At 36.5% G+C, this 15,231-nt stretch overlaps 1 protein-coding gene across 1 annotated transcript; it reads left to right on the forward strand.

Annotated features, from left to right (window-relative positions):
• The first annotated feature begins 10,519 nt into the window (after positions 1 to 10,519).
• foxq1b (forkhead box Q1b) lies at positions 10,520 to 11,967 on the forward strand. Its single transcript, XM_056764932.1, has one exon. It carries the CDS (start codon positions 10,644 to 10,646, stop codon positions 11,571 to 11,573), a length of 930 nt encoding a protein of 309 aa, XP_056620910.1. The 5' UTR covers positions 10,520 to 10,643; the 3' UTR covers positions 11,574 to 11,967.
• Positions 11,968 to 15,231: the final 3,264 nt, after the last annotated feature.

The following is a 15,231-nucleotide window of genomic DNA, read 5'->3' on the forward strand; positions in this document are numbered from 1 at the left end:
TATATAGACCTGAAGAAATCCAGTCTTTTTGTTAGAAGAGGGACAGCTGTGAACAATAGACTTAAAAGATGTTAAACATATAAAGCGTTTTTTGAAGAAACATGAACATCCATTTTTAAACACACATTATCAAAGCCTCAAAAAACAGCAAAGAATGGCTAATTTAAAACATTTATAGAAGCCAATACAGCATTTTCAGAATAAAAAATTCAACAAAGGCAAAAGTGATATTCAAATTTATACATTTTTATCCAACGTGACTTATGTTGCATTTTACTATTTGTTTCTGAGCATGTGCTCAGATGACCCATGACCTTGGCGGTGCTAATGCCATGCTCCAACCAATGAGCTACAGGAAATATTGATGCATTAACATTAATAAATGACTCAATGGTTTTCACATGCTCTCCTGCTATCCGGGCTCCTATTATTATGGTCTTAATAAATTGTTATTTATATGACGTATGTTATAGATGATGGGAAATGTACTGCACAGCAGTTATAGTGTGACAAACTGTCAGCTTTGTGAAGGCATTTTCTACAAAGTGTGCCAATAGCTACAAATTTGGTGTTATTTATATTATATCGATACAACAATTTGATTTGACAAAAATTCTCATTTTCTTATGAGAACATGGATATTTTGTACAAGGTGTTAGCAGTTAGCACCAATAATAGAAAATCAGGAGAAAAACTTTCTAACAAAACAAAATTATCTTTTTATAAACTTTTATAGAATTATATTCTGCGTATCAAGGACTCTCTGTTATGTGGATAATGTGCTTACAGTGATGGGATGAACTTCTGAAACTGTCGTCTTCACTCCAGCGCGCGGACAGAAGATGTCTGTGAGTTATACTGTGAATCGAGTGGGAAAACACGGAGCGGATAAGCGGAATCAGAGGATGTTTAGCAGAGTGTTAACAGACGTATTTTAGAAGGGATCTTGAATGGGTGCCTGCCCCGAAGTGGGACAGCAGGTGACCAGTTGTGATACTGTTCATACATATTCAAAAGTCATTTACAATAATAAATAATATTCCAAATACAGAAATCAATTTAAAAGAAATACGCTTTCTTATATTATAGTTAGGCCTATTTGGAATAATTGTGAATATATTTTAAAAAGTGGGTTTAAAAATGTATTTTCATGTTTTTATTTGTCTGATTTTGGACAGCAGGAGAAAGCTATCATCATTTTATCATTGTTAAAATGTTCATTATGATAATAATCAAATCCTGACTTTTAAAATTAAACAAGTCATAAATCAGACATGCTGTTTTCTAAATTGAGATCTCTTCTGACTTCAACTACAGTGAACTGATGCTTTAATCAATTAATCTGACATCTAAAATGACTTAAACTCTGATTTTCCCTGTTTACTCATCAAAATAAAGAGAATTAATGTGTAAAAAAAGTGCTGTGAAAAAAACTCATCATTTATGAAATGTTGTGCACATATAAATGTATCAAATACTGTATAGTACATCCAGCATAATGAATGATTCATGTAGGTGATCTAACATCTTTTCACTGAGACTTTCACTCACTTTATGTGTTAGAAAATCACTTTTTAACATAATTTTGTAAGTGTCGTTCAGTAAATAAAATTAAAATTCAGCGTGTGAAACTTGTCTGTAAAGGGAAGTTTGAAATATTTGATGTTTTTTTATCTCTCCTGGTGTTTCTGATTTTCTAATTAGGATTTAGAGATTTGTTTTAAAACTCATTTTATGTCCTTCAGACATTGCGGCACTCTTCAGTCATGTTTCCTCATAAATCTTTAAATGAGAGTCTGATTGTTGTCTTAGATGTTCGTTTATTTGATGTGCAAGAATTTGAAAATTTTCAGTGGTATCTAGTAGTATGCTGCAGTGGTGTGAAAGATTATATAAAATATATTTATATAAATACATTTTAATTTAACTATTGATAAAAGTCATTGCCATGTCAAAATTGGCTCAGTTACCTGAATTCATTCTTAATCAAAAACGTTTATAGTTTTACTTTTTTAATATGACTTTTGCTGTAATGCATTGTAATGTCATATAATATAACAATGCATCTCAACTTTTATATGCACTTTTTATCATATATGATAGGAATATTTGAATCATTGAATTTAAATGCCTGGTATGGACAAAAACATGAAAACAGTAACATTACTGAAACCTAAAACTCCTAGAAGTGTGTAATATACTGAAAACAACATGTACTACTATATATTGTTATCTATCCTGAAACAGTCTGGTAGAGATCTTGAAAGAAGAAGCTATTAAAAATAAAGGTGCATAAAAGGTTCTTCACAGCTATGCCATGAAGACCTATTTTTGGTTCCACAAAGAACCATTCCGTCAAAGATTCTTTAAAGAACCATCTCTTTTGATAATTTAAAGAACATTTTTTCACGACACAAAACCTTTTGTGCTGAAAGGTTCTTCGGAAGTTAAAGTTTCTTTTTTTAACCTTTATTTTTAAGAGTGTTCAGAAGCACATTGTAACTGCAATCAGTAAAATTTCATCTTCATTTCAATATGTGCAAATGTTGTTCTCTCTGTAGACCCCATAGGCCACCTACGGGTTTTGTTTATGGTAGCACACGCCAGGACTGCCGGAACTCTGTGCGAGCCTTGTTTGAGTTTGTTTAGATGAAGAGGGAGTGGAGTGCCTTGAAAGAGGAGTCTGAGAGCGAGAGCATTAAATTGAAAACATAATTCACATACAATGTGCCAAACAAAAAAAGACAACTATAGTCAATACAACAAACTCATCACAACCAAATGTATTTAATGTTAATAGTTAGATATGTTAATACTTTCCGTGTTACTAAGAATATTTCAGGATGTTTAAAATTTAGAAGATGAAGTCTGATTGCCTGATCAACAATGCTACTATAAACCATTGTGATCCGTCTGAGGGTTTCGTGCGATGCCCTTTTGTTCGTCGCTGTGTGCTGTGAAGTGTGTTTGCAAAACAACCTAAATAGTTCTCGAGCAACCACACAGATTGTAATCTCGCTCCAGGCGTGAGGGTTCTCCTGAGCGCCACCTTTGGAGACAGAGACGGATTTTCTCCTGTGCTCAGCGTGCCCAGTGGCCTGGAGATGAAAGCTGCATCTAGAAATAAGTTTAGCCCTGTAGTACTACTTCACATAATTCTCAAAGCAATGTTCATCAAGTGTGGTTCATTTTTAAGGGTTCAATTATGTATAGGTGTGTATCTCTGTGACAAACTTGCAACATGGACAGCTACTATTAAAATCATTTGTTTACAGTTACAGTAAAGAAAACTTTATTTAAAGGCCCAGTGTGTGAAATTTAGCGGCATCTAGTGATGAGGTTGTGAATTGCAACCAATGGCTCACCCCTCCCCTCCTTTTCAAAGCCCTACGGAGGCTTACACAGACAAAAATGTCTTCACGTTTTCGTTTCTTTGCCAAAGGAGATAATGTATTAACGGAATTGGCTTGGTTTGTCCGTTTAGGGCAAAGGTTAGGTACTTAAAAAAGATAATTCTCGGATATAGAAGCACAACACTTCATTATGTAAGGTCCTTTTACACCGCTAAAGACATAGTTATGTATATTATATTGCATTTATGTCAATAGATCATCCAAAAAATTACACACTGGACCTTTAAACCTGATCTAAAGGCCACTAATGCACAATGCCACCCTGATGCCAGGCAGTACCACCTAACCACTATCTGCTTAAATAGTATTTCTGTCACACATAATACATCAATTATTTCATATTCAAATGTCTTTGTGTAAATTCCAATTAAAGCAAGACATAAAAGGATACCTGATGTTTGTTGTGCATCAGTGTGAAGAAAGGTGAGATTTACTGTGAGCGCTATTTTGCAGGCTGACTGTAAGTCATTGAAACAGGTAGCAAAACATTTTCTGTTGACATTTACTTCTTTTATTATGGTCTCACCTTAAGTTGAACTGTTTTGCATCATGTGCCAAGGAATCCGCCTTAACTGTCTCCTAGACTCACGCACAAAAACAGCCGCTAAACTGGTACTAAACTACTAATCTAGCTACCACTCCCAATCTGCACACCACTATGTAACACTTTGAAAAGTGATTCTTCAAGTACAACACAGAGATTTTATCACCATAATTTATATCTTATCTATATACTAACTTGGCTTTCATTTTTATTTTTTATTTCAATCAGAAATTGTTTTCTGCAACATACTGTACGTAATATTGGTTAACAACGGAAATAAAGAACTAGCCTGCACATACTTATTACACCTGTAATAAAATCAAGCTCCTTTTGCCATGAGGCAAAACCATTGGTACCCATTAACTTGTATTGGTTTTGTGTCTTTACAATATAAGTCAATGTGTAGCATTGGTTTTTGGTTACCAACATTCATCAAAACTTCTTCTCACCATCGACAAGAGGGTGAGTAAATGATGACAGAATTTCCATTTTTGGGTGAACTGCTTTTTTGACAAACAACTATCCCTAAGGTATAGAAACAGAAACTTATAGGAACAGACAATGAAAAATATTATACAAAAATAGCATTGACCTTCCATTTACACTATTATTTATGGTGATTATTTTCTGCTTGATAAATTAAGCAGGACAGAAACTTGTGTGTGTGTGCATGAGTTAATGGATCGATGCTGAATTACCCAGTGAGGACACACTTCTTTCCGTTTGTTCCAATGTAACTTCCTCTCATTAATAACCCGGACAAATATAAAGGAGTAAAACTGAATCAATACAGACCTATAATGATCAACAATAGCATCTGCCACTAAATCAATGTCTCCAATAGCCACTTTATTGAGCGTACTTAAAGGGAAAGTTCACCCAAAAATAATTCGCAAAATCTGTCATCATTTAATCACCTTCAGGTTGTTTCAAACCTTTATAAATTTCTGTGTTCTGTTAAAAAACAAAGAAAGATATTTGTAAGAATGGTAGCAATTTCCAGTTCTTTGGCATCATCCACTACCATATTAGGAAAATAAGTGTTGTAAATTTTGTTGTTCTGTTGAACACAAAGTGAGATATTTGAAGAATTTGGGAACACAAACAGTTTTGGGGCACCTTTGACTACCATATAATTTTTCCTACAATGGCGGTCAATGATGTCACAGAATTGAACATTCTTCTAAATATCTTTCTCTGTGTTCATCAGAAAAAGCTATTTATACAGGTATGAAGTGACATGAGGCTGAGCAAATGATGACAGAATTTTCATTTTTGGGTGAACTATCACTTTAGTACTGCTGCTTTCTGTCAGTTTTATGATTCAGAAGTTGAAACAAATATACATTTTGTCAAACAAGAGTGAATGGAATCAATGACAGAAATGTCCAACAGACTTAAACTATATAATATAATATTAATATCTCATTTGTTTTACTTTAAATCACTCCAGCAGTAAAACATGGGCGGGGTGTGTCGTGCGAACCTCAGTGCGTGAGGAGGGCGAGTGTTTGGATCCCCTTTCAAGTTTAGACAAAGAGAGCAGAACGGCTACGCTCGCCAGGTAAACACGGATCCACCGACAGACCATAAGGGTGGGGGAGGGAGGCTGTTGCTTACATTTCTCAAAAAAATGCCTCCTGCATAGCACAGAGTGAAGTTTAATCTGTCAACACGTGGCACAGAGTGCAACTCATATCAGATAACCCGCTATCAGATTCTTTTTTAAATACCTTTTGTAATATTTTCTCCGGGCTGCATGCGAGCAGAGCTGCCGTAGCGTGTGAGGAGCTGCGATAAAGAGCGGACGACCAACTAAATCTGCATGATGGTTCAAACACGATGTTCTTGACTATATCCTAAACCTGTCATACCACCATCTTGATGGTGAATCTAGACCCACAACACTTCGGCTCTCCACGCTTAGCCCGGCAATGATGACTAACATTAACATCCAACAGATTTGCTCTCACACGCACATAAATACGCCACCTCACAATAACCTCTCTGTAATAACAGTGCTTGCCTACCACTGTATGTTTGTTTATTTCTCTTTTACTGGTTTGGCAAGTTAACATGACCTCAGGTAAAAGCCTTGTAAGTTGAACTTTGACAAGTGCAGGTAAAGGACACACACGCATACACACAAACACTGAACAGACAATGAGGGTAGACGTTTTGTTGTTAAACACATGGCTACTCAAAGCAGACACAGGGAAACACAAAGTTTACGTGTTTCAAATTCCTCTCAGATGAATGCACACCCACATGCACACAGCCCATTTGAAACAAAGAACAAATCCTTCCTAAAGACAGGATTGTTCTTAAGAACTATTTTGTATTGCCTATATAACATTCTGAATAAATTAACTTTGTTTATTATTAATGAACACTTTATGGCATAACAACTAACACTTTATGGTGTCATTTTTAGTGGCAGGTGCTGATGCATTAATGAGTTTTTACAATACACCGCATAGTTCCGATGTGTCATTTTTTAGATCTCCTCCTCGGAGAGTGAAATACAATATAATATATATAACTAGCTTCAGACGTGTATAAAGACCTAAAAGAAGGAAGTGTTATGTTTGTGTTACCTTAGAATGAGCGATTTCTATTTACAGTTCCCCTTGCATGGAATTGATGTTGTTTCTACAGTAGCCCTAAACAGACATTTCAACATTTGTAAATACGTTATCTCCTTCAGCAAAGAACAGAAAACGTGACGACATCTGTGTCAGCTACCATAGTGCTTCCAAAAAGAGGGTTGGAAAAAAGCTATTGGTTACAATTGGCAACCTCACTAGATTCCCATAAATTTCATGCACTGGACCTTTAAAAAATATTTTTTGTAAAATATACTTTTAATCAAGTAGACAAAATGCATGTCAAACATACAAAATAAATGATATTTCATTTCAGATATGAAATATTTGACCATTCATTTCTTTAGAGACATGGTTTATTCTACAGGAGTTTAGTGAAAAGCTCTGAAAACGCCAGCAGTTTTGCAATAACAAGAAAAGCTCACTTTCACCCTTCCCGCTTCCCTGATGAACTGCAATAAACAATGTTTGTTTTATTTTGAAAGACTGAAAATCATATTCACATAACAGCTTCAAACATGACACCAAGCACCTGCAGTCCTTCCATTCCCATCACGCCAAACACATGCACATTTCACCAAACTGTTATACTCTTGCTGTCACGCAAAGATTTAGAAACACGCTCCAAAACAGAGTTGGGTTTCACACTTCGTAGTGACAAAACGCCTCTCTCGCTTGCAGATGTAAACGCATAGCCACTCGACAACAAACACATAACCACTCATTGTATCAGATTACGCACTTGGAACAAAGATAACAGTGGTGGGTGGATGAAGAAAATTTAAGGAATTCATTAAGAGAAAAAGAAAGGGAACTGCTGGGTACGCCATATAGCATTAACCAAACAAGACATAAAACAGGTGCGTGTTCTCCTGTGACAACTCTGTAAAGGTGTGTCTTTGGAAAAAGGATGTAATCAAATATGAAATTCTTTTCTCACACATAAACACTGTGTATGTGCCAAAGCCTCTGTGATAATGAAAGCATCGATTCAGCTGCTGTGTTATTTCTCTCGGCTGTTAGCTCAGTGGCGCGCTAACGTACGTCTTGACTCGCTGTTATTTTGTTCGGCAGAGCTGGAATGGAGTAGTAATTATAGCATCTGGTGGTGGTTAAAATCTAGGCTCATAACCTAAATGATAGAAGTATTTATGAGCTGAACTGGCAGCTGGTATCACCTGCTTAACCTCTAAGACCACTGCGACCAGTATCATTTAAGAAGATTGAATTAATAGCCTATTTCTCAACTTTCTGAATATTATTTATTAATATATAATGAGTATTAACATTTAACATCAAACTGGTGATGTTTCTTAACATTTTCTATATACAGAGCACAAATTCGTTGCATTTTCCAGTCGTCTTTTCATTGACAGGATATATCGGCCCTGATAGTGTGAAAAATAGCTTTTATCATCCGATACCAATTATTGATATATCGGTTCATCTCTAACTAAAAACCCTTACAATTTTTTTGTAGTGTGTTTTGGGCATGTGGTTTTCAATTGGTTCCCATCTGCCAGAAAAACAACCCCAACCAAAAGACACATCACATACCAGTAGACACCCATTACAGTTTCAATTAAAACCAATAAAGTTCCACAACCATTTAATCCAATCCCAAGTTTCTATTGAATTTTGGGCAGGGCTCTATTGTTTTTTCCAGTGGGGATGTGTGCTGAAAAAAACAATAGAAACCAGTAATTCTAATGGTTTCCATTAATAACCATTAGCTTTTTTTATTAAAACCATAATAAATTCCTTTTTGTAGTGTGTTTTGGGCATTATTCCAATATTATTTAACACCCCATCGATAGACAGTAGACAACATTATAGGTTCTATTAAACCAATACCAATCCCATTTTATTTATAAACAAAACAAATGCTTGGTTGAATGCAGAAACACACATCCTGCAGGTTTGTCATATTTCTCCTGTTTTACACTATAGAGAAAAAGCTCAGCGTAGGCTTTATCAAGTGACTCCTATCTAAACACAGACGCAAGATCAATAGATGACTTATAACTCTCTTTTTGTTGAGAAAAAAAGATCATGACACCTGCATTTTTTTAAAAGATAAACCACACGCACACCTGTGCACACACATCATATCTCAGACAGAAGGTCTGAGGAGTTATCAGATGACAACTAAACACAACAGGTATGAGGAGAATCTTTAAAGCTGAAGAGGAGGACATTTGGTGTCTTTCTGTAAGATTTGACATGATTTTAAATGGTCAGTTTAAGGCCTTGTTATGTGTTCAGTCTGCTGGCAATCATTTTATCTTGGAACAGAAGGGAAAATAAGTAAGCGCAGAGCGGAAAATCTATCTGACTGCGGTTTGGAGCTCGATTTGTATTTATTTGAGTTTATGACTGGGGAAGCAGTCAAGGCTTTTGAATACATCCAGGGATATTCCGAGTCATTTTAAGCTTAACAGAAATGTAGCCAAAATCATACATCGGTATACAATTTATTTCAGGATGATTCATCAAAAGAAAAGCCTTGTTTTTTACAAATGAACTAGAGCTGTGTTTTCGTGTGTGGTTTTTGCGAGTGGATTTAAAAAGGCTGGAGCTCCAAAACATGTTTTGCACGTGACAATAGTAGGCCTATGCTGTTAGATTAACCTTTTTAAATATGTCAGTATACTGAATGAATAAGCCACAGAGCAAATTAATGAAAATCTTCTCACCCGGACACACTTGTCATCAATATGTGCTAAAAGCTGAGAAGGATAGATATATAAAGAATAAGATAACAGAGAAAGGTTATTTTCAGACATCTTGTTGAAATTAACGTTATGGTAACAAGCTACCCAATATAAACAAGTGCAAAGACTTTCTCCATGGAGACCCATATAATAATTTGTGTATATCGGTGTATTCGTGTGTGTTTATTGGCAAACACCACAAGTCGCACAGGCTTGCTTGCCTGCCCCATGAACCCAGTAAATTACACACACCATTGGTGCACAGGAGAATATTTTGGATTCACTTGAAGAAAAAACATCCCAAAGGCTTTACGTAGGTGGGGCTCAGAAGACAGTTAAATGGTTATCATTCACCTTAGGGCACGTTAGGAACTTGTGAAATTTCATGACCTTTTGCTGTACCTTTACCTGTTTTTATTCTTCGTGCAAAAAAGAGACCGTAAAAAATGGGCACAGCTTTATATCATCTTTCATGCCCCACCCTATCAAATATTCTCTAACCTATGTGTGACCTCTATGGTGCATCCCTGTTCTTTCTAACATGTATATATGGCCACCGTCCAAGCTCATCGTCCACGTGGAAAACTTCCCCATTCTTTTAAAAGTCAGTGAGTGCCACAAGCGAATTGTTTCGCTAAACAAGTAAACTCAGTTTACAAAGCGTGATCGTGAGTGACGCGTTGAAGTCAGGTATGGGTGCGTCAGAATGAGGTGTGACATTCCGGCGAGGTCACATAGACAATTTCACAGTTCAAGTGAATTAACACGCATGTCTGCTCAGAGTTTTTACATCTCTGTGTCATTGTTAAGAAGAATGAAATCAAATCCATCAAACTATTTTATGCATCTACGCCGTCACACATAGAAGGATTGGAGAGGTACCATGTTGGATAAGAGATTTTGATAATTTAGTTCAATCAAATAAATTACTTAAGAATGTTTTTCTAAAAAAAAACATTTGGTATTTTAACACTTCTTCTGATCAGTCCCATACAGTCAAAGAGGAGGCAGCAAATGTTTCAGTAAAATGATCAACACTATTCTTTATCTTTCTGATCTACTCTCTCTCTCTCTCTCTCTCTCTCTCTCTCTCTTGTGTGGCTCTATTCATACTCCTACAAGGGCAGGTGAGCATCTCCTTCAACTCACGCGAATGTGTTTAAGTCCGATGAACAAGCCCCGCCCCCGTGGGCCGGTCCTGCTCAGTGATTATATTAACGCCCGCCGGTGCACTCTGTTCTCCCATGAGGACTACGATAGTAAGTTTCTTACATGCCGCTGACTGAGATTTTGCTGTTTGTATTGCAATACAAAACAAGTAGAAGTCTTCCTAGTTTAAAGTGCTAGTGTGCAGAGACACTTAACAATGAAACTGGAGATTTTCTCTGGGAGTCGCCTTGCGGACAAGCCGCTGGACCTGTGCAATGACATGGACGTGAATACGGCTTCACCGCTGTCCACCGAGGAGGAACTGGGGTCGGATGGAGACTGCTCCGCCAACAGCCCGGTATCTGGTGCTCTTGTTTCAGAGGGAAAGGCAAAGCCGTACACGCGCAGACCCAAACCACCGTACTCATACATCGCGCTCATTGCCATGTCTATACGCGATTCCGCAACCGGCCGACTGACGTTGGCTGAAATCAACGAGTACTTGATGGAAAAATTCCCGTTTTTTCGGGGCAGCTACACTGGGTGGCGGAACTCTGTGCGGCACAACTTGTCATTAAACGACTGCTTTTTGAAAGTGCTTCGAGACCCCTCGCGTCCGTGGGGAAAGGACAATTACTGGATGTTGAACCCACAAAGTGAATACACGTTCGCCGACGGCGTTTTCCGCCGGAGGAGAAAGCGCATCAGCAAGAAGGCACACAGCAGCTCTGACTCTCAGGAGCGCGCACCTGCGGATGACAGCCGGCTCTCGGTACGCGATGAAAGCACTAAGTTCTCAAGTTCGTTTGCCATTGACAGCATCCTCAGCACACCGTTTACGCGGAAAGAGCAGATCATTGAAAGTGCGAATTTTGGTACTAGACTCATGTTGTCTGCAGCTCCGCGCTTTGTGCCGGTTGTCATGGGTTATCCAACATCCGCCATGACGCATGCGCCGCAGACAGGATTTCAGATCGGATCCGAGGTGTCGCATGCCTTTCCATTTTACAGGTGTAATACGGCGGACATTACTAGTGTCAGACGCATGCCAGTCATGCCGAATACCATTCTTGGTTTGAAACCATCTCCATATACCGTACAAGAGACTGGATACCATCCATTCAGAATAGAGTCTCTGCTGTCGTGATACAACACAAACTCAAACACACCCATTATGTGCACTTTCCTCAGATAACTGGTATGAAACTGTGTGTTTTATTTTGATCTGCGCCCATGCGCTCAATACGCAAAACTACTGTAATGCTGCATGTCTGCTCTTTAAATGTCTTATTGGAATAATCAATGTCACTATAGTGTGCTATGTTTACAGTGATTCCAGTTTCATTTATTGTAAACTATGACATCATAATGTTAGTAATAATGGATGTGATGTATTTAAATATTTGTATTTTCGTTGGGTTCCAACTCTGACCCGTTTTATGTGCGTTTTAATGTTGTAATGTTGTTTGTTTTGAGCTGTGCTCAGTCTGCGGATCAACAAAAAACACTTACAATAAATAAAGAGAAATATGATAATAAAACATTCTCCATGATTTTCTGTAACCCTATTTTGGTCTTATTTTGTCATTCACTAGCTCCAGAACCTGTTTTATTAACCATTTACTATTTCCCATTTAGTCTCTTGGGATCATAAGCTAAAATCTCAAGTAACCCTTTTTGCTGTACGTTTTTGTTTTGTTTTACTTTGTTTTAGGTTTTTGTTTTGTTTTGTTTTGTATGCAACTTGATTCGTTTTGTGAAGAGTCGGTTTACAAACTCGTGATTCCTCAATAACAAAACACACACCCATTTGAAAACCAAAATGAAAGTCCAATCTTGCTGCTGGACAACTAAAGTGCAGTCTTGTGCAGCATTCCAGATCCTATACTCGTGAATCGGTTTTCAGTTTACAGAAAATATATTTTCTCAGGTTATTATATAATTAATAGCTAATTGTTTTAAATAAATAGGCTAACTGCATTTAATTGATATTAGGTTAATTATATGATATTTGATTTAAATCTTTAAATCTGTAGACAGCATTTTTTATTGAAGTAAAGGTTAAATTGGTTATCTTTTTTCAACCAGCTATAATTAAATTAAATTAAAACCCATTTTGAGGAAGTTACCTGGCCAATACTTCAGCAAAGGAAAAACAATGTAACAAATAGACTATAGGTATACAAAACAACATAAAACCCACACTATAAAAAAAACAGTGCTATATAGCCCTAAACGTGGTTCTTGGCTTGTGATATTAGGGGAAGCACTTTTAGTCCTGTAGAACCTTTGGGATGACTAAGATGCTAAATTGAACCTCTGAAGAACCTGAGAAGAACCATACAGGGGCTTAACAGGTTCTTTTTATACAGAAACGGTGCCATATAGCCCCTCGGTCACCATATAACCTGCACTGAAGCGCCGAGATATTATGCTATATAGCACAAAAAGTGGTTCCCCTATTATTAGGAGCAAAGAACCACGTTAAGTGCTATATATAGCACTTTTTTTAGAGTTTATAATTAATACAAGTCAACGTAAACTGGAAATTGTCAATTGCAACGTTATAAAAATCTAAAACACACAATTTAGGTAGCCTAAGAAATTAAAGAAGTTGTTTCAGACTGGCCAATTTTCTATAAAATACCGCGTGAGCCATCAATACCTTCATGTTTAAAAGCAAATGCTGTGTGTGCAACAGATGAAAAGGCTATACATAAATGGGTTCAACGGAATTCATGCACTAAATAGCATACATCTAAGTAGATTAATCAACATTTTAATCAATATATTATCACGGACAAAATATTACATTTTTGCAAATTCAAATGAATTCACCTTTTTAAATAAATTAATTGTCTTGTGCTTGCTACGTTTTACTTTTATTTCATTATTTTGATGTCATTATTTTAGACAGGTTATTAAATGTTGTGTAGCTGTTGTATAAAGTTGATAATAGATTGTCAGCGTAGATATTTGTAACACTAAAGCTGCTCAATTTCATTTAAGCTTTATACTGTTTCGGGTTTTTTTTAGTTTGCCCAAAATGTTAAGACCTCTTTCGCTGTCCGCGGTACTGAAACAAGACCATCGTTTCCTTAGTAATTTCAGCGCTCCGTCACATCATTTGTTAGGTTGATGACACTGTACCTTTTAGACTGACCAGGAACTGACCTGATGCAGAACAGACCAAATATTAACTAGTCTCTCTTTATTAAATCCTTTACTTGATGCATAATGTATAGAATGACGATCAACTGTCAAAAATAAATGCGCCACTGTAAATTATTTAAAGCTGAGTAAATTGACAATAGTAAAGGTGAAACCAATAAAGTGCGCTTTGTTTTGTGTCATTTTCCGTGTGTGGAACGTATAAACCGTTAATGATGTCATAATGTCTTGGTGGCAAATGTGTAATGTTTGCTTCTACTTGCCTTTTAGAGCGATGCTGCGACCTGCAGGTGAACTCACGGAATGGCACACCTGTAAATGCAAAATCGTTACATGCGATTTTATATCCACGAGTAACTCCATCAATATGAGGCCTTCTCATAAACAAACACCATCTTTTCTGGAAACTGTTTAAATTACATAGACATAATACAGGGATATTTACTAATAAGCAGATAGGAAATAACCAAAAACATTAAGATGCATTTCATGCAACTTTTTTCCCTCCAGTGATAATCATTTAAAACAAATGTGTATTAAAAGATGGTGCAAATAACAGGATTGAACCAAAGGTTGACACGGTTCTTTTAATTCTTTGGTTCTTCTCAATTCTTGAACAGTAACTCAATTAAGTCCCATTTGAAAATAGATCAAGGAGTGTAGGCTTTGTGCGTAAGAAAGCAGAGTGCCCTTATACGCACATACACTGTTCTATTTTAATTCCAGTTCGAGGACTGTCATCGCAATCTCCTTGTGTTCAAAGTCTAGTGCAGAGCTGAGTTTCCTCCAAAGCAGCCGCGGGTATCCGGGACGCGGCGGGGGTCAGGCGCTCAGCGGGAGGGGGAAACCTGGCGAAATACTCCTTCTATGGCGCGGGAACATGTTTTTATCCACATCCTCGCGGTAAGCTAAAACTGGGGGATTGCTGAATCTCATTGTTTAAAGACACATATAAAAGAGTATGGTGATTAAAAAGGGAGGAAAAATAAAACGCTAAAGATAAGATGTCCCGCGTCATTTGAGGAAAAAAGAAACTGCAGGATCCCGAACTGCTGTCTTTTATGTCGTCATAGTATGATTGTGTCTAACTTCCTATTTGTTTATTATAACTATTTATTTAATAATGTTATAAATATGATTTATTTGAAACATGAATGCCAATAAAATGTACAACTGAAAACACGAGTGATGTGTTTATAATTCTGTTAAAATGCACAGTAAACAAAAAATACGAAATGTTATTTCATAAAGCACATTATAAGACTTCTTGTCATATGTTTTAAAATGTCAGCAAATAAAATCACATATTTGTTTGTACACTTATACTTTTTATATATTTAAAATCTCTTATTTTTTAATAAGAATATTGTTATTTAAAAGGATCAACCTACACTTAAAACAATTAAAGACAATTAAAACAAAAACAATATCAACGAATTCTGCATACTATTAGGCTACTATTACTAATACTACTACTAAAAATAATAATGATTATGCATTATAATTGCAATAATGCATTTTAAAGCTCTAAGCTAAAACTTTTTAAAAGATTCTGTCTTTATAAATTATATCCCCTGTTACAATGCGTTGTGATAGATGTTGTAAATGGTCTTTGTTACCTGTTTGCTGTCTTC

This window comes from Triplophysa dalaica, chromosome 13, assembly GCF_015846415.1.
Source record: "Triplophysa dalaica isolate WHDGS20190420 chromosome 13, ASM1584641v1, whole genome shotgun sequence".
NCBI lineage: Eukaryota > Metazoa > Chordata > Actinopteri > Cypriniformes > Nemacheilidae > Triplophysa > Triplophysa dalaica.

What these genes read in the sequence shown, in the direction of transcription:
- foxq1b (XM_056764932.1), top strand. Translation starts at nt 10,644, where the DNA reads ATGAAACTGGAGATTTTCTCTGGGAGTCGCCTTGCGGACAAGCCGCTG.